Source organism: Lactuca saligna, chromosome 1 (genome assembly GCF_052625555.1).
Source record: "Lactuca saligna cultivar CGN05327 chromosome 1, ASM5262555v1, whole genome shotgun sequence".
NCBI classification, from domain to species: domain Eukaryota; kingdom Viridiplantae; phylum Streptophyta; class Magnoliopsida; order Asterales; family Asteraceae; genus Lactuca; species Lactuca saligna.
The window spans coordinates 78,911,771-78,932,262 of record NC_136417.1 but is presented as its reverse complement, the minus strand read 5'-3'; the positions used below and the strand labels follow the sequence as shown (position 1 = coordinate 78,932,262).

At 35.7% G+C, this 20,492-nt stretch overlaps 1 protein-coding gene and 1 non-coding gene across 2 annotated transcripts; one reads left to right on the top strand and one right to left on the bottom strand.

The window, feature by feature from the left end:
- Positions 1-251: 251 nt before the first annotated feature.
- Positions 252-358, bottom strand: LOC145027959 (small nucleolar RNA R71). The gene has a single exon (XR_013675719.1). It is a non-coding gene; the product is annotated as a small nucleolar RNA R71 (small nucleolar RNA).
- A 12,053-nt stretch (positions 359-12,411) lies between these two features.
- LOC145040335 (uncharacterized) lies at positions 12,412-14,053 on the top strand. Its single transcript, XM_078988278.1, has one exon. The coding sequence runs from the start codon at positions 12,832-12,834 to the stop codon at positions 13,861-13,863; it is 1,032 nt and encodes a 343-aa protein (XP_078844404.1). The 5' UTR covers positions 12,412-12,831; the 3' UTR covers positions 13,864-14,053.
- Positions 14,054-20,492: the final 6,439 nt, after the last annotated feature.

The following is a 20,492-nucleotide window of genomic DNA, read 5'->3' as shown; positions in this document are numbered from 1 at the left end:
TAAAGGATATCCCATTATATGGAAAGGATCATGAGGATGCGTTCAAACACCTAGATGAAGTGAATGACATTGTTGATTACTTCAATGTCTCAAATATTAACAGAGACACCGTTTTGCTAAGGATGCTTCCCGTTACCTTTAAAGGAACTGCAAAGGATTGGTTAAAAGCACTCCCACCCGGTACAGTAACTACTTGAGCTCAAATGCGTGAGCAGTTTCTAGACCAATTTTGTCCACCATCTAAGATTGCTAAACTTAAAAAGGCAAAAGCCAATTTTGAGCAAAACCCGGGAGAGTCACTTTATGAAGCTTGGGACCGTTACAAAGGGTTGTTAAGGAATTGTCCTCAACATGACCTTAACATTCAACAAGAGGTGTCAATATTTTATGATGGGGTAAATGTGATGACAAGACAACTCCTTGATTCTCAAGGACCACTTACAAAGAAAAATCTGGGCGAAGTCAAGGAATTAATTGAAGAATTCGCAAAAAACTCTCGTGAATATCATAATCCAAGGAATGAAGGCATTAAAGGAGTTGGGGGCACAACCTGAAGAGATGGCTGCGGTGATGGCAATGCTTAACACTATGGAGAGGAGATTGACACAAATGGACCAATCAATTCATGCAATTAGAGTTGGTTGCGAGAGATGTAGTGGTCCACATTTGACAAAAGATTGCAACTTGGACGAATATGGAAACAAGAAAGCCCAAGTTTGATATTCGAGTGGGGACAAGTATGATGAAGATTCGAGGAAACCAAAGAAAGAGTGGCTGCCCCATGGTGAATACAAGAAGCAAAACGAAGAAAAATATAGACAAACTGACAGAGGCTTCTACCAAAAAGAACAACCACCAATTGAGAAGAAACCCGATCTAGAGACCTTGTTAATTAAGTTTATGGAAGCTTCCGAAAAGAGACACGAGGCTACTGATTCTGCTATTAATGAACAAAGAACTTTGGTAAAGAATCATCATGCATTGATGGTAGAACAACAGGCTTTAATAAAAAAAATCAACAAGCCTCCATCAATAATCTTGAAGTGCAACTTGGTCAACTAACCACTTTGGTTCATGAGAAGTTGTCCCCGAAAAATCATGAAAACAAGACCCAATCTCACGTAATGGCCATCAATATTGAAAAAGGGGCAATTTCTGAGTTCCTGGAAGCCTTGGAAGAAGAGTCACAACGGCCCGATCCAAAGCCAAAGAAACCCAAGCTCGAAGATCATAAAGTTGCCGAAATAACGAACTCACGACGTGAGCCTGCAAAGCTCACGTCGTGGTCTATGTCTGAACCGAAAAATTATGTCTTTGTTTGAGCTTATCAGCCGCCTTTGCATTTTCCTTCCCGAGTTGCCCTTAGTCCACTGGAAAGAGAGCATATCGAGTTTATTAAGCATGCGAAGGGTATCCCGATTAATACTCCCTTTGTCGAGTCCTTATCCAAAATCCCGAGTATCAAAAATTATTACAAGACTTGATAGACACTCGTAAGCAACTAAAGAAGAATTCTAAGGTGATTCTAAGTGAGACAAGCTCAAGAGCTGTGTTGGGAGAGATACCTAAGAAGATGGGGGATCCTGGACGCCTCATTCTTCCAAGTGAGTTTGGTAACAACATGAAGGTTGATGCTTTAGCCGATTATGGGGCTAGCAATAATTTGATGGCTTATTCATTGTATTCAGAAGTTGGATATTCAGAAGTTGAAGGCTACAAGAATGACTATTCACATGGCGAACCGTTCAGTGACACAGCCTCGGGGCATTGTGGAAGATATTTTAGTGAAAGTTGGGAAATTCTTTTTTACAATAGACTTTGTGGTATTGGACATGAAAGAAGATCCCGATGTACCAATTATTCTTGGTCGCCCGCTGTTAAACATTGTTGGAGCTCTTGTTGATATTCGCGAGTCTAAACTCACCTTGAGGGTTGGTGATGAAAAGGAAATCTTTGGGTTGGAAGATGGATTTCAAGAGAATCATGCTCATGAAGAGGTTTTCAACATTGATGAAGAAGATGAACTTGAAGAATTAGAAAAGCTCATGGAAGAAGAAAATCAAGACAATTCATCAAGTTGAAAGAACAAAACCAAGAGCATCTGTTCCATATTTAGTTGAAGTCATTGCCTACATAAGTCCAATTTCTTGGGTGAGTAAGGAAGATGATGAGATGGAAAGTGATGAAGAGGAGGTTACTTCAAAAGTAACAACTCCAGTGGTAAAAGAAGAGAAGAATGCTATGGAGTGCAAGGGAGAAACTAAAGGGACCAAACGTAAGTTTGATAAAGAAGAGGTAAAAGGTAAAAAGGAAAATTCGAAAAAGGCGTACAAAAGACGAGTTCAAGCTTACAAGAGGCGTTTCAAGGAACAAAAGATCCAATTGGTGGACTCTTCAGACGACTCAACGTTAGGAGGCATGGAGTCTGGCTTACGACTCCTTCAAAAAGAAGCGCTTCTCGGGAGGCAACCCGAGCTCGGTTTGAATTTTCTTTCCTTTATGCGTTTAGTTTAGTTTTTGCATTTTTAGACATTCAATCATCTAATCATCCAAATTAAGTGGTAAAAATTTAAGTTTGGGGTTCCTAAATTAAATGGTAAAATAAATAAAAAAAAATGGTTAATTAGCCTTCAACTTTTCAATCTGGCAAAAACTCATGAGGCGAGCACGAAGAAATTCACCTCGTGAGTCCATAACGTATACGGAGAGTGACAATCAAACCCATTAGATTTATTGGCCCAAGAATGTTAGCATAGATGGCCGGCCAAGTTAGCCCAAACAAACTCACGAGGTGAGTTCTAATAAACTCACGACGTGAGTTTTAAAAATCACGAGACCACAACTTTAATAATGCAGAATCCCATTTGACCAAATCACTTTCTCATCCGCTTGTTATTTGGTCCCCCCACCCGATTTTGGCCTAGAGTTACTTAATTTAATCATTTTGCTTACGTAATCTTCATCACCAAGGTAAATATTTCTTGTCTCTTTGGTTCATTTTCACTAATTTGTTGATTTAGGGGCTAGGGTTTTTCATATGTTTAAATGTCCAAATTTTGCCCAAAATGTGTTATTCATCCGTTGCATGATTGTTCTTAGAAATGGTTCATGAGTAACCCTAACAAGGATTAAGTCTCGATTTCTGCAATTTTAAGCCCATTTCTCGCTGTCACTATCGAACGCACGAGGTGAGTCCAGTGTATCAAAAAAACCGTTTGTGGATTATCTAATATATGGGATATTTGGTTTTGTTGTTTTTTTGTTGCTTGTTTATTTTTGCAGAAATATGGCTCCTAGACGTGAGGCTAGTAACGTACAAGACGGGATTGCTAATTTGCACCCGTTTTACGTATTCCCGACGAATATATCTAGGGACGTGCTCGCCCGATACAACACTAGATTGGGATGGTTACACAACAGGGATTTTGCTATTGCCCCAACAATCAATTGGCAAAGGCTTCGGGAGGTTGGACTAGTTGAAAGACTAAACCCGTTTCTTACCAAAACTTTTATGGGAAACGGGTATTCATTTACATGCAAGGGATGAAGTAACTTGTTCGCCATCCAGGAAAAGGGTTTACAAGGAGTTGTGTGTTGAATTCTTTTCCACTGTGGTGTTGCATGAAAATGTTCAAGACCCTAACTACTCACAAGCATTGGTCTTTCATTTGGGTGGGGAGTATAGAGAGTGCATTTTGGTAGAATTCGCATGGAGGATGGGTTTATACGAGGCCCAAGAGACCGTGACCCCCGAGTTTTCTATGTTCTTACGGGAGGCTGCCCGTACTTATTCCGGGGAAATGACGAGATATGAGTTTTGGACCAATATCGCTTTTGGTGTTTTCAACTCCGGTGTGTTGCCAGAAAGCAACATCAAATCACCCATTCACCGTTGACTGCACATGCTAATCACATTCTCCATCCATCATAAGAAATTTGGAGATAAGGTCACGAAGATTCATTTATTTTTCTTGTGGTCTATTTTACAACCGGGGTTTTGTTGCAATCTTCCCTACTTTTTAGCTCGTTACTTGGCAGAGTATGCAGTAAGTTCCTGACCCGTGAGCCCAATCTGTGGTGGCCACTTTGTCACCCGCTTAGCCAAGTCTTATGGCGTGCTCGTCCCCGCGGTTACACGGACACTTACGTGTAAACAAGGGAACGAATTTTCTATGGATTATCTTGAGACCATGCGGGTTGTGGTTAATTATGGGACGCATTATGGGATACCACACAACAATGGCGAGGGTGAGAATCAACCGGCCGAAGAGCCCGCACAACAACCAAGGCCTCGAATAAGAAACGTGCGAACTCGGGGGGAGATGGGACGATCCCAACCATATGAGGGTGGAATACTCACCGATCCGTTCCAAAGTCGGGTGGGTTCTTACTTAGATAATTTACGAGGTGGGATGACTTATAATACCCAAATGATTGAAGTCATGTTCTCTCATATGAATGTGGTGAGACCACCAACCATGCCGCCTCATGGCCCTTATATTCCTACGTGGGAAGAGTTGTGGATGCCAAGAGGAGAAGGAGTCGGGACTAGCGGAGCGCACGAGGATGATGAGGATGATTGATTGTTTCTGTTTACTTTTATTTCGTTTATTTTCTTATTGTTTGTTTTTTTTTTTGTTTTTAAATTTGTTTGGCTTGTAAGACTATGAGATATTATGTTACCTTTCTCTTCTTTTGTTGATTTTCAGATTTATTAGGAATCACGCGAAGGAGATATCTAGATATGAGTGCGTACATGTTTAACCGCAAGTGTTTAAAGTCGAGAGTCGAGACCCACAATTTAAAATAAGTGTGGGGTGAGAGAAGCGAGAAAGAAGTTAGAGAGAAGAGTCTAAAACAATAGGGTTAGAAGAGTCTTAATCCATTAAGACACGGGTTAAATATAAGAAGTGAGAAAGAAGTATTGGAAGAAATATATTTATGGGATTCCAGTTTTCACGACGTGAATATTTTGATATTCACCTTGTGAGTCAATATATGATGATTTCTTAGAAACCACTTCAGAACGAATTCACCTCGTGGAAGTTAATAAATTCACGACGTGAATTTGTTTTGGTTCACCACCATTGTTTTTTTTGGGATATTATGAAGATAATCATGGATCTTTTTCTCTACCATGTAATGTGGTGTCTGCTTTCCCACATTGTTCGGTCCATTTTGGTACATCTATACACCACATTTGTTGAAGATTGAAGACTCGATTCCATATTTTGCCAGTACATTACTTATCTCGCGTATTGAAGATCCAAGTTTCTATTTCTCAAAGTCTGTATTCAAGATGCACATTCTATCCGCACTTTTGGAGATGATCCCGCCACTATCCCAGGGGAGTTTGTTCCTTTTTCTCCTTTCTCTTAATTTTTATATTAATTTAAGCATACAGTGAGGTCATTGTATGAAATAAGTGTGGGGTAGGGGGTAGAAAAAGTAAATTGCTAGATAATGGTAAAAATTTGAAATTTTGAAAATTTTAATAATTAAATCTAGTAATAATATTTTGAACTGTAGTTGCCAGTGTTATATGGGATGATCCGATAAGAGCTCAAATGTTTAGTTGAGCCAATACACATTATAGTGCATTTGTGGCCTCCCTTATTTTAGTGAAATCATGCAACAAAAACACGACGTCACTTAGTTTGAAGGATGCAATATGTTTAGCATCATGTACCAGAAATGTATCCAGGAAAATTATTATCTAAGGACTAAGCGTTATTCTTCGAATACAATGCCTTATAAAAATACATTACATAAGGAACGAAGAAAAAATTATACGAAGATACGAAATACTTCGACTAATTACTACAAAATATACTCTTACACTTGGGGCACTAGGCACTCAAGCTTCATGAAGACAAGCTACATCAAGCAAAGTATGTATTCTATCCATTTGATTACCCAAGTATCAAGTATTGTATGCTAGATAGGGTAATACCTTGGAAAGTTCATATTTGCATGTATAATAGAGAAAACATAGATCCAAGGTATTTAGGGTTGCATGTACACTTAGGAGTGTTAGAATGCTCAAAACCCAACAATATTTACCTCAACCTTTCTGAAGAAATCCATAATCTCTTTATCTTCCTTTTCTTTTTTCGTGTTTTTCAGTCTTGAGGGAAAAGGAGGTGGGGTAATTTTCACTTCAGCTTCAGCAGGTTTGTCTTTTTTCTGCACCTCTTCAGATGCCTCAAATTCTTGCTTAACCATGATCTCCTCTTCCTCATCTTCTTGCTGACCTAATCCCTTTTAGTTTTTACCACTTCTGAGGGTGACAACACAAGCATTGTGCTTTGGGTTCTTCTCAGTCTGAGATGGGAATTTTCCTTGTGTCTGTGCCTCTAATTTGCTCATGGAGTTCGTGAGTTGCGATACCTGCTGTTCCAGATATTTGATGCTAGACTTTGTTTCATTTTGGAAAGCTTGGGTACTGGTTGCAAGACTTTTAACTATATCTTCCAAAGACATGGTAGAACTATTAGCTTGTGACTGAACAGCTGGTTGCTAAAAATTGCTTGGGTGCTGATTTTGCTGAAAAGGTTGTTGAAACTCGGGTGAAGCTTGATATTGGTTTCTTTGTTGAAAGTTCCGTTGAGGTCTTGGCTGGAAGTTGTTATTTGAAGGCCCTCCCCAAGCTTGGTTATTGCGATGATGATCAAATGGCCTTTGCTGAAATCCTCCCATAGCTTGCACAGACTCATTATCTTCTTGAAGTAGTGGGCACATGTCAGTTGGATGCCCGGTTTTGCAGCAGATTCCGCAAGGTTTGACCTTTGGTTCGATACCCTTTACTTTTGTCAACAAAAGACAAAACTTTAGTCAATTCTGAAATCTGGGATACTAGGTGGGCGTTGCTCATCTCTTTGACTCCTCTTGGATGGTTCGGGTACCACTCTTCCTCGGTTGCTGAATGTTTTGATTAATTGGCCAGCTTTTCTATCAATGCCCTATCTTCTTTTGGTGTCATGTTTGAAAGTGACCCTCCACTAGATGCATTAATTAGTTGCCTCTCCATATGTATCAATCCCTCGCAGAAACACTGATATAACTGATAATCACTAATGTCATGTTGTGGGCATCAGACTAACATCTTCTTGAATCGCTCCCAATAAGTGTGGAGAGCTTCTCTTTTTCCTTGCTTTATACCCAAAATCTCCCTGCGTAGATTTGACACTTTCGCCTCGAGAAAGTATTTTTCCAAGAAGAGTTTGGCAAATTCATTCCAGCTTGTTATTGAACCAGATGGAAGGTCATACAACCACTCCTTTGCTGCATCTTGAACGGAGAAAGGAAACGCCCTTAGTTTGATATGGTCTTCAGTAACTCCATGGGGTTTCATTCCAGAGTAGACAACATGGAATTCCTTGATAAATTTATGAGGATCTTCATTCTCAAGGCCTCGAAACGGGGGCAGCAGATGGATTAAACCGGATTTGAGCTCAAATTTCGAGCTTCTGGAAAGGTGATACACAAGGGCTGTTGGGTAACCTCTTGTGTTGCCGACTCACAGAGAGTTTTTTTAGCTTCGTCTCCGTTTTTGCTCATGATGTATTCTGATTCGGTTTCAGAAGAATCTATGAGTTCGGGTTTGTCTAAAGATGATGCAGAGTAGGTTTTGAATGGGTGAGGTAGGTGGTGCTTTTGGAAAGGTTTGAAATGGATGTTCCAGTTCGTTCCACAAGGGAGTGCCTTATGGTATGGGTGAGGTTGAGGTTCCTGTTTGTTGCTCTCGAAGTTTTTCCTCCTTCTTAAGCTTCCTAGCAGTCTTCTCAATCTCTGGATCAAAAATCAGATTACATGTACGTGAAGATCTTGGCATAAAACTATTAGTGTTTTACCGTGTCCCCGGCAACGACGCCAATTTGTTAAGACCGCAGTCGTACACGATTTTAAACAAATAAAATATAAAATAAACTGCTCTATTGCACTAATAGGTAGTACAGGTAAGCAGGGTCGGATCCTCAGGGACACGTCCTAATGTTTATACCTCTTTGCGCAAGGTATGAACTAATTCTTGATAAATGCCATAACATAAAAAGGAGGAAGGAAATTTAATTTTGAAAACTAAACAATAGAAATTGAAAATGACAAGAAAATGACTAAATGTAAAGTGACGAAAATTCAAATAAGAGAAAGCAATTCCAGTTTCATGGTGACTCCCCTAATCATATAATTAACCTTCAACACAATATTTGACTATGCACTTGTTTAAACTGGTACTAAGGTTCATTAACAAGCTCTAATGACTTTTATTACAAAAATCATTTAATCAAAATAAGTTCTTTGAACTAAACCTAACTTTTAACTAAATTAATCAAACAATCTCTTGATCAACAAAGAAAAGTTGCATTAGATACAGTGTAATTTCCCAGTAAAGTTCAATACCTCTCATAAGCTTGGAGGCGTTAAAACTTGTTTGATCAATCCATATTAGACTTAACCCTAATCTCTGAATTAATCCAATATATGTCACTTTTTACTAATCAATCTAGATAATTATAGATGTAAACAATTAGATGACTAGAATGATTCACAAACAATTCAAGTGGCCAACCAACATCGAAATCAGAATCAAACACTCAATTTAACACAGGACTGATCAAACTAAATAGTAATCATAGTCAAACATAATGCTTAATAATTAATCATACGAAAAGGTTACGTCTTGCGAAACTGAAATCTGAGTTTTTAGACTGACATGGCTAAAAACAGATTACAAACGATGAAAATAAACCCTAAACAGTAAATCTTACTAATCTATGACTTGGAATCGAATCGTATCCTTTAGATCTACGTTCTTCACTTGAAAACCGCTGAAAATCATCTCTGAATCGTCAATTAGGGTTACTGGAAGGGTATCGGGTTGTTTTTATACGTCTACCTATCAAATAACCCAACATGCGATCGCAAGGATGAAACCTGCGATCGCATGTATCACCCAAAACCTAACCACGAGATTTTTTAATGAAGTACGTTGCTACTTTGATGCGAATTTACCAACCTGTGATTGCAAAGGCACAACCTGCGATCGCAGGTTTCTCTTTTCCCTTAGCTGGTGAATTTTTTGGCTCGACAAATCCTCGTAAACAACCTGCGATCATAACCTGCGATCGCAAAGGGAACCTGCGATCGCAAAGGGGACCTGCTTGCTCTTTTAGTCATACCTCCTTCCAAGCAGTTCCTGATCATATCCTGACATCCCTCCTTAGTATAAACTCCAATTAAGTTCCAAAGCATCCACAAACGCATCCCGAACTTGCGCAATTATCCATGTGCTCCAAATGGCCCTGAAAAGTCATAACAAACGTGAGCAGTACGGGCATTCTACAAAATAATCATAAGACACGAAATACATGGGAGTAATAGCGAATTAGTTAGCTTTTTATAATGAAGTGCGTAGGAAATTGTGCTAAAAGATGCATATAAAATGCATCTAACAGTTTCCTTCACCAAAATCCTTCCTCCAAGCTTAAACTATCCAAAAGAACACACACACACTCGAATTAGGGTTAAAGAGAAACAAAAGGCTGTAAAGGGGAGGTTGGGGGGGGAAGGCCAATGATCCTTTAAATAGGGTGCAATGCCCCGAAATTTAGGGTTTCATCTGCCAGCTCCTACTCGTCGAGTCCCTTTTTGGACTCAATGAGTAGGTCACTAAAACGCGTGGACCATCCCGCTACTACTCGACGAGTAGGGAGACCAACTCGTCGAGTAGACCCAAAAATCAAGAAGGATTCATACATAAATCAATACTTGAGAATCGAGGTGTTACATAAACCATAAACTGGCCCAACATATTCAGACTTTATCGTAAATTTCCCATGGATAATAATGTAAAGATGGGAAAGGTTTAAACAATTTTATGATGAAAATTGAATCTTTTTGATGTGATCTAATCTTATACTACCATTTTTTTTTTCATATGTAGAAGCTTTTTATGAAAACCATTTTCTATGCCACATCTTTTTGTATGTACAAACTTTTGATGAAAACCTTTTTATATGCTACATCTTTTTGTATCTAAAAGATTTTAAATGAAAACCATTTTGTATGTCATATTTAGAAATATGGTACTATGGATCATGTGGAATAGAAATATGAAATTATATGTATGGATGTATATACAAATAATTTTTTTCAACGACAAACACACACCTTGTAACTATACTCCTAATTCTAGACATTTATCAACAACATCACTTGAATATTCAGCCACTTGGGGAATGACACCTTTAATACACACGTGTATATATGCAAGTTATTTAATGTAGCAAAAATGTGATACTTTATGAGTTAATACCATTGTTGAGTTATACAAACATACTTTTTAGTTATTTAATAATATTATAATTGGTGTAACAATTTATTTGTTTACGACCATGGAACTTCCAACACATTTATGTTTTGTTCATAGTGAGTATATCCTCATTAAAGTCCACCTCCACATCTCTAAGGTTATTAATTTTGTTTTCATTTCCACTATGAATGCATGAATCATCACCATCTTCTTCTATGTCAGCACCAAACTAGTCGTCTATTCCTTGACCATCATGGTTTATATAGAGGGAAATTATACCATCTGTCCTATAAGCATAAAAAATGAAACCAACATAGTCTCCATCATTAGCAATAGCAATGATCCCAGGTAACAAGGACATACATGGCTCATAGCAATATAACTTCTTTATACTTTCTTGCATGAACCGTTCAAGAAAGGTGATACACTTAGAGTATGTCATTCTAGAAAAATATTGATCATTGAATGTGAATTAGATACCATGGTTATACGAGAAAGGATTTTGAAGAAAAACACCTTTGAAGTTCAGCTCCACCACATGATACAATCCATTAGGGTTTGGTCTCGAGGTTGACATTGTTGCTTGGTTGGCTGCTCAATAACTTCGATCAGAGGAAACGAGTTTGAACCATGGTTTTTTTCCTTCTTGGTCAATGAGAGATGAGAAAAAAAAAACGAAGAACTGGTGTAATGATGTGTGATTTAATGTGATTTTTTTGACTTCATTTTATTAAGTGGAGTTAATAATGTAAATATCTAATTTAATGTAATGCCACATAAGGAATACAACCAGTTGTTATGTTTACTGGGTGCATAATATTGTAATTAGACGGTGTTTTCTAACGTTAAGGACCCATTAAGCATAAAAAATACTTAAGTAACTAAATATATAAATTCATCAAACTTTGTTGTGCTACAGTGCCAAAAACCCTACTTCAATAACAATAGTAATATACTTTATTTGATGTGAAAAATTAAGAAAATATTGAATATGTATTAACTTTTAAAAATAGTGGTAGGTGCTGGGAATTAATAACAATAGGTTTAAATACAATTAGAAAGAATAACAAAAACGTTTCATGAAAGAAAAAGAAAATACTACATATCACATAATGTTGGACAAAAACACCAAATTATATTCTATTATGACAAATTAAAAAGAGAAAATTATAAATTTAACAAATTTCCATAATTACTTTGTAAAAATTAAGCAAAAAAACCCAACGTACAAAATTAGCCACCAAAATCACAGATGGATTAGAGCCATTTGCGATTTCGGCATTTGATCTGCGAATATATAAGTGTTTAAAGCGTGGACGTGCATTGAAAGTTATACGTTCGCAAATGGACTCAATCTATCTACGATTTTATTAGTTGGTCTGCGATTTTGATTTTTTAAGGGTATAAATACCTAATTTTTTTGAGCTTTTATTTTGCAAGGTTTTTGCTGTGAGAACTCTCTCTGGAGGAGAAAATCGATAGTTTGGACAATTTCATGTAAAATCGTAATGAAATTCTATCATTTTCGTAGTCAAAATTGAAAAAAAAAAAAGAAAAAATTAAAAAAGAATTGCCCAAATCGCAGAAACATCAGAGGAAATCACAAATAAACTAAGTTCACATACCATTTCAACTAATCTTCCATCTGCAAATGTACAACTGCCAATGAACGCCTACACTTTAAACACTTGTATATTTGCAGATCAAATGCTAAAATCGCAATGATTCTAATCCATCTATGATTTTGGTGGCTAATTTTGTAATTTAGGTGTTTTGGGCTATTTTTTACAAAATAATTATAGAAAATGATTAAATTTGTAAGTAGGACTAAAGCGGGACAAGAACAAATAATTTAATGAAATATTTCAAAATATTTCATTTTTTTTCCGCAAAATCTTAAACTTTATCTCTATACAACATGGAATCAAAATATGATAGAATATTATTGATAACATTAATTCTAAATATAACTTTGGTCGTTTAGAAAATTTTAAGAAATAATAAAAAAATATTAAAGCATTGGTTGTGGGTGTATTGAGATGTTAAGATGATGTAATCCACCTTTTAAACAAATTGGGGGAATATTTTTAAAATTTGTATTTTGCTTCAAATTAGGGCAAAGTTTGATTTAGATAAAAACAAGAAAACGACTCCCAAAAAGGAAGATCCTCAGCCGCCCAAGGCCCGGCTGCTCAGGCGGTGCGGTGGGCAGTGGACCGGCTCAACCACCCAATAGTAAAAACGGGCGGTGGTCACGTCATCTCAGCCCTCATCTTTCCTCCCCTTTTGTTTTTACTCATGGGTGCGTACTTTATGCACGGCGCAGGTTAGCCTCCCCCACCACCTCACCGCTAGATCCCCAAGTCAGCCGCATGCCTCTCTCCTCCTCCACCCTACTTTTATCCATTCATACCTAATCGCCAATCCTTCATTATGCCTCTTCCTCCTCCTCCTCCCACCACCACCACCCATCGCCACTCTGTTTCTATTTCTCCCTCTTCCGTATCACCGCCATCGCTATGGCCAGCTCGAACTCGCCTTCTTCCCAACAAGAACCAACAAACCCACTCGCCGTTCAACAATCAAAATCAACCGCCGCTTCACGCCGCATACCTCCTCCCTGTTGGTCGCACGACGAGACTGTGGCGTTAATCGATGCGTATCGTGATAAGTGGTATTCTCTCCGGCGAGGAAACCTACGCGCCTCCCACTGGCAGGAGGTCGCCGACGGCGTCACCGCTCGGTGTCCGTTAGGCAACCCGCCGAAAACGTCGGTTCAGTGTCGTCACAAGATGGAGAAGCTTAGAAAACGTTATCGTGCGGAGATCCAACGAATCGGAAACAACCCAGGTGGCCATCGGTATCCGTCTTCGTGGGTTCACTTTAAACGAATGGATTCGATGGAATTAGGGTCGTCTCCTTCAGATCCGAGTAATCAAGACGAAGAGGAAGAAGATGGAGGAGGCGATGAAAACGAAGACGATTTGTTGTTATATCCTAAAGGAATCAAACAAGCCATCGCTCTCCCTCTCAATCGACGTTATCAGAGCTCAATTGGTCACGGCGTTTCAGGCAACGGCGTTCGGATTAAAATCCCAAATCTCGCCGGCGTCCCACCACCACAACCGTTAAACGTATACAACAGTAATTTATCAATGGATGACTACCCACCGCCTATGAACCCGCATTACGGGTCAGGTAAGGGCTCGAGAGATGGATACATGAAGGAAGCTTTTGGAAGTGAGATGAACAGACAACATGGCGGCGGCGTTGGTGGAGGGATGAAGAGGAGGAAGGACATGGAGAACAGTGATAGTCATCTGATGGATGAAATGGTGGCAGCGATTCAGAAGTTAGGAGATGGGTTTGCGAAGGTGGAGAGGATGAAGATGGACATGGCAAGAGAGCTTGAATCCATGCGAATGAAAATGGAGATGAAAAGAACTGAAATGATCCTGGAATCACAGCAGAAGCTTGTGGATTCATTTGCTAAAACAGTAATGGAGAAGAAGAACAAGAAGATTAAAAGAATCCCCACTCCAGAATCATGAAACAAGAGCTTCGTTTTATATCTCTAGGTCAGTAAGAGCATGTATTTTCATTGAATTTGTGTTCAGATCCTTTTAATTCTTAGTTTTTTTTTTTTTTTTTTGTTAATAATTTGTTCTAGGAGTAGTTCAGTAGTAGCAGAAGTTTCATGTTTTCTTATGCAATGGAAATGGCAGCTCTTTATCATCCAAATGACTTGTTTTGATCTCCATTTCTTTAATTCTTTGTTGATTATGTGTTTTAATTCAAGTTAGAATTTGGTAAATTTGATCCTATTTTCATCAGCATGTGCTTTGATCAAGATTAACTACTCTCATCACCCATCGTTCCTTCATTCTTGTTCTTTTTGTGTCATTTGAATCATTTTTATGAGTTTCTTAAGAATAAGAATATTGAATTCAATGGAGCTCAACTTTCTTATTGAATTCACAATTATGGATACTCTTTTGTTTATATTTTGTGTTGAATAAAATGTATATGTTTGATAAAAATTTGAATAAAGTTGTTGAATAGTTATAAAAAATACAAAATGTCATAAAATCAAACATTAAACATAAATTATTTTGATTTCCGGTAGCCTCACAATTTGGCAATCCGTTTATAATACAAATTACAAAAGGTAAATCAATTACTTATTACATATTACAAAAACATATTGCAAACGAAAATTTTAATTGATAAGAAAACAATAACCAATAAAAAATGAAACTACCTACAAATGTAAGTAACTTGTTAGTTGTTAAAGTAGAATTCTATAAAGTAAAAGTAAGTAGAATGCTAGAAATTGACTGTTGGAATTTTTTGGATTTAAAGTAAAAGTAGAATTCTATAAAAAATGAAAGTTATTAAAAGAGGTTAATGTTGTAAAATGCTATAAATTGGAAGTAAAATACATTTTGACAACTTTTTGTAGTCTTTGATCCAACTCAACTACCTATGTAGAAACCAAAATTTTGTAAAGCCTAGGAAATTAAAGTAGAATACTATGAATATGTAAAGGTAATTTCTTTTTCCTTTAAAGTAGAATGTTATAACTTGTTTATAGCATTCTACACCTTCATCATGATAAAAATGACTGCATGTAATTTTTTTTTCCTTGAAGCACAGATGCTAAGGATATGGTGTTTGAGATTTCATTTTGAACTTAAAAAAGATTCTTTTAAGTAAAATGACTTATTGATTTATAGTGGTGAAAAAAGAGTTTTTTGAAAAGTGTTTGGATTAACTTTTATGATATAAAAAGTCAATAAGTCAAGTTATTTTTTTACATACCTAAAAAGTTATAACGACTTTTGACAAACACTTTTTATGACTTATCGACTTTTCAAAAAACAAATAAATTGTTTTTAGATAAAATACAAAACACCCCCTGAACATGACTTATTGACTTTTCAAAAAGCAAATAAATTGTTTTTAGATGAAATACAAAACACCCCCCCCCCCCCCCCCCCCCCCCCCCCTCGGGAAGTTTCATGTATTTTGCATTTAGAATGAAAGTAGAATGCTTGCTAATAAACGGAAAACATTATGATACAAACTATGCCCAAATATTACATTAAAATTACATCTACAGACCAGAAGACGTCTGAAATCACTTCAAATTGGTTATATTCTCTCTAGTTAAGTTAGTTTAATTTTAGTGCATCTCAAATAACCTATATATAACATTGATTTGGAAGTTCAATTTCAAAAAGCTCACATTTCTTCTTTGGATCCTAGATAAAGAAAAAATATATAGAGTAAATTACACGAATAGTCTCTATGGTTTAGGGTAATTTGCATGTTTGGTTCATAATTTATTTTTTTAACTCGGAAGGTCCCTACTGTTTGTTTTTGTTACATGCTTGGTCTCTGTCTTATCTAAAAAGACTATTATGCTCTTGATTTTTTAATTTATCTAAATAAACACACCCCCAATCTCACACCCCTAACCTTACCTTACCTATTCCATAATTTTTTCCTATTTAAATAATAGTCTTTTTAGGTAAGATAGGGACCAAGCGCGTAACAAAAACAAACAGTAGGGACCAAGCGGGTAACAAAAGCAAACGGTAGGGACCTTCCGAGTTCAAAAAATAAGTTAGGGACCAAGGACGCAAATTACCCCAAACCATAGGGACCATTCATGTAATTTACTCAAATATATATGGAAAAGAAAGTCTCAACACTTTTTCTTGTAAGGTTAATTATCATAAATTTGTTTCGTTATAAAATTAAATTTAATTCTTAACCAATGATCATCCATCTTAACATAAGTTAACTCTTTAATTACAAAATCATATGTTTAATTAAAGGGTACAGATGGTATTCAATTTTTTAGGACCAATGGACCGAGTAGATGTGCAAATAACCCTAATCAAATAAGCTCACATAGACCAAGTCAGAGCAAAATCAAACAACCCCTTAATTAGTTGATAAAAACAATCTTTAGTGATAATGGTATTAATTCATCTTCATATGATTGAAAAAATAAGTTGGTTATATGTTGTGTGTTTCTTAAGAGCTCCATTGGAAATGAAGTCCATATTTAATTAGGTTTGTATGATTATTGATTTTAATTAGTGTGTATTTATTTTAAAATAAAAAAAATGAATGGATTCAAAAATATAGAAAATAAAAATGAGTTTTCATGTGTTGGAAGATGGAATGGATTGAAGTGAAAGAAGAGATAAATACTGATGTAGTAAATAAGTTGGAAGGGATGAGAAAAATGAATACCTTCATTTTAAAGAATAAAAAGAAGTGATGGGAAATAAAAGAGTTTTTATGTATTTTTATATCAATCATGACAATCCTTAAAAAAAAAAGAGCCAAAGCAAAACGTTTATATGTTTTAACAATACGTGGTTGTGGTTCTTTTCTTTTGAAAGAAAAAAATAATAATAATTTTTTCTTGGTTAAATCTTAAATCACAAAAAAAAAAAAAAAAAAAAAAAAAAAAAATTCCACAAACGCTTAAATAGTTTTGTATATATTTTACCTTTATTTAAATTGTATTCAATCAAATTCAAAGGTATACACATGAGTATGCCATGCCATGCCATGCCATACTTCAATAGAACACATTACACATCATCGCGTCTGAACCAAAGTACACTAATATGATATCACACGCATACTACAAAATTGCATGACAGACGTGTTACAAATAATCTTTTTCGTTAATATAAAAAATGATAATATATTGTTACTGCCCCTTAGCCCATTTCTACCTTTGTATCAGTCCAAAACAACAAATGAAATAAATAAAAAAAAAAAAAAAAAACTTGCCCATTTCCACCTTTGTATTAGTCCAAAACAACAAATGAAATAAGAAAAATAAAAGGCAAATGATTTAAACGGGCAATAGCATTTTTTTAGTAAAAATATACAATTAAATATACATATATATATATATATATATATATATATATATATATATATATATATATATATATATATATATATATATATATATATATATATATTTTGCATATATTACCATTAAACTTAATACAATACACAAAATAAAAAATATCATTATTACCTGTAATAAGAGGTTTACATGCTAATACTACAAAAAAAAAACACAAAAACAAATAATGATGAATGCCTAGGTTCACGAGACGGTTGAGATAAAGAAACGTGCCACAAATCTTTGCTTTGTCCTTTATTTAGCCTAGACTCCGGTGATACCTGAAACGCTCTTGGGTGGGGACCCGAGATGACACTTCGATGGTAAAGTCAGTTTTCAACGAGAAAAAACGATTAAAGTTGAAAGTAGGGTATTAGGGTTTCTTACTTCCTTCTCAGACCGCAAACCTTGGCTATTTATAAGATATAATTACATGTCATCCGAATTAAGTGGAGAATATGTTCATCAATTTGAATCGTGATCATCTTTTAGCTCAAGATATTCTGATATGTTCAACCAACACGTTCTGGTATTCTTACCCGTATTCTTACAAATATTCTTATAAGAATATGTTCAACCAACATATAATGTATTTTTACAAGATATTCTGTATGCACTAATCAATGTTACCCGTACTCAACCAACCCGTATTCTTTGAAGAATATTTTGATTAGTCCACATTTATGCATATAATAACACAATAATTACTTTGAATACCTGAACGTGTTAGTTGAACATATCAGAATATCTTACCAGCTTCCTCATCCCGTATTCTTACAAGATATTCTGATATGTTCAACCAACTAAAAGATACACGTATTCAAATTTACCCATATTCTTACAAGATATTCTGATATGTTCAACCTGTTGGATTAGTGTCTAAGTCCATAACTATTTTGGTATGTACTTGACCCGATGGTGCATGGTCCTTTTGGGTTGCTTTCACCAAAGCAACTTGATTGGAGAAATAAATAAAGAGAGAAAGGTTATTATGATTTATTAATATGTTATAAGAATAATATATTAAAGGAGAAATCATATTTGTTTAATTAATATTGGTCAATAATTAATTAGGAATTAATTTTGTGATCAAGTGTGATTAATTAAACTAGAGGGACTGATTTGTAATTATGTGATAGTTACAAAATAAGGTAAGGATTATCTTAAATATAGGGTGAACGAATTTGAGGTGATAAGGCCTTAGAATTCGACTATGATAAGGATTCAAGGATTATCTTATGGGTTGCTTTGTGGATAAGCAACTAGATAAGGATAATGACTGAAACCCTATCTCTACACCTATATAAACACCCCTTGGCTCATGAATTCGTGTATCCCATCCCAAGGAGTCCTAAGGACGAATTCTAACCTCTCTCCTCTCTCTTTATACCTTCTCCATTTGCTCTTGGTGTTTGTAAGCCATTAGAGGAGTGACACTTGTGACTCTAAGCATTCCAAAGTCAATTCAAGGAGAAATTAGGATTGTTATTACTCTATAACAATCAAGGTATGTTCTTAAACCCATTCATATGTTAATATCGATTTCATATACTAGAATTAGGGTTTATAGTCTTGGATTCAAAGCATGTACAATAGAGAAACCTAGATCCAAGCATTAGGGTTTGTATGAGCACATAGGATGTCTTATGACAAAAACCCATCAGTGGTATCAGAGCCTAGGATGGTTTCAATTGTATTGATGCATTGTATATCTTAAAAATTTGATTTTTTTGGTGTTCTAGAGGCTGGACTCGCCGAGTCCATAGCTGAACTCGCCGAGTCCAGGGTGACTCGACGAGTCAACTCGTCAAATAGTGCTTATCTCGGGATTTCTTGCTGTTTTTGCATATGGATAGTTACCTTATCATGTTAGATCAATATTAATCCGATTATATGATATATTTGATTATATTTTTGATCTAATTGAAGATATTTATCAATTAATAAGATAATTGTTTCCTTATAAGATGATTGATTAATTATTTTGAATAAATTGATAAATTGTTTTGCAAGAAATCATTAAACAAATCAAATATGGATAATTATGTAATTAAATGTTAGTTTAGATTATTTGTTATTTTATCCTTGTTGTTATGAAAAGTTTCATATTTTCCCCTTTAGGTTTTATAGTTTAAATTTGAACCCAAAAGTTTTGTTGTTTTGAAATTTAAATAGTTAAAACCCTAATGTTTTGAAAAGGGTTTCAAAACTTGCCCTCAAGTTTTGGAATTTAAAAGTTGATTAAAAGTTAATTAGGAATGTTAAATTCTAAAACCCTAGTAATGTTTTGAAAAGTTCAAATACACCCTTATGGTTTTATTAATTAATTAAGGAGTATAATTAAAAGAGATTTAATAAATCCATAAAAGTTTAGGTTAACCATTTAATTGAATTAAAAGTGTAATTGTTAAAGTTAACCACATAGTATTTTAAAAGTATAAAATATACCCTATAATATATATAACATTAAAAGTCTAACATTATATATATGTATGAGTAAAAGTTAGTCTTACCGTTAGTAGGCCTAATTCACGAAGCTGCTCTATAATGGGTGTTTAAGGAAATTGCCTATAATATGGCGATTGAATGGGTATCCACTCTTACCCACCGCACTCTTGACTAGTGGAGGGTCGTTAGCCGAACGGGTAGGATAGGACGAAACCTTCCATTATAAGTATAATGAAAATACAAAGTAACTAAATGTTTTGCAAATTCCCAATCTTAGTTACTTAGGCAAAAGTGAATTGATGCAATTCCATGAAATTACACTTTGTGCCCTTACGAAGACGTTAGTGGAGCGTGTGTGGTTTACCGGCACACTAAATGGTTCTAAGCAAAGGTAGCAAAGGGTGACTCAATGTTTGTCATAGTTCGGTGGAGCGTGTGTGGTTTACCGGCACATCGAATAGGTGATTGTAACATGTGAGGGCACCATGTAAGTTTGCATGGTTATTCACACCCGCTTTGTGATCCTTGGCATCCCAGTCACAAACAAGAGGGGCATATCGAGATTTAAACATGCCATTGAAAGTTCAATGAATCTCAAAGGATCTAGGAGTTTTCATAGATTTAAAACTTAAATTTCTTTTTCGTTTTCATGGTGGAAATTAGTAAATCGTCATTCACTTACCTTCAAATATTCTGCAACTAGATTACGACATCCCTTTTCTAGGTTGTAGCGTATTGTGTTGGGTCCTAGCCTTGGTATCTCATTTGGGTGATTTACTAAGGACTCAA

Bases quoted from the DNA above. Each gene is read 5' to 3' on its own strand.
- LOC145040335 (XM_078988278.1), top strand. From the start codon at position 12,832: ATGGCCAGCTCGAACTCGCCTTCTTCCCAACAAGAACCAACAAACCCA.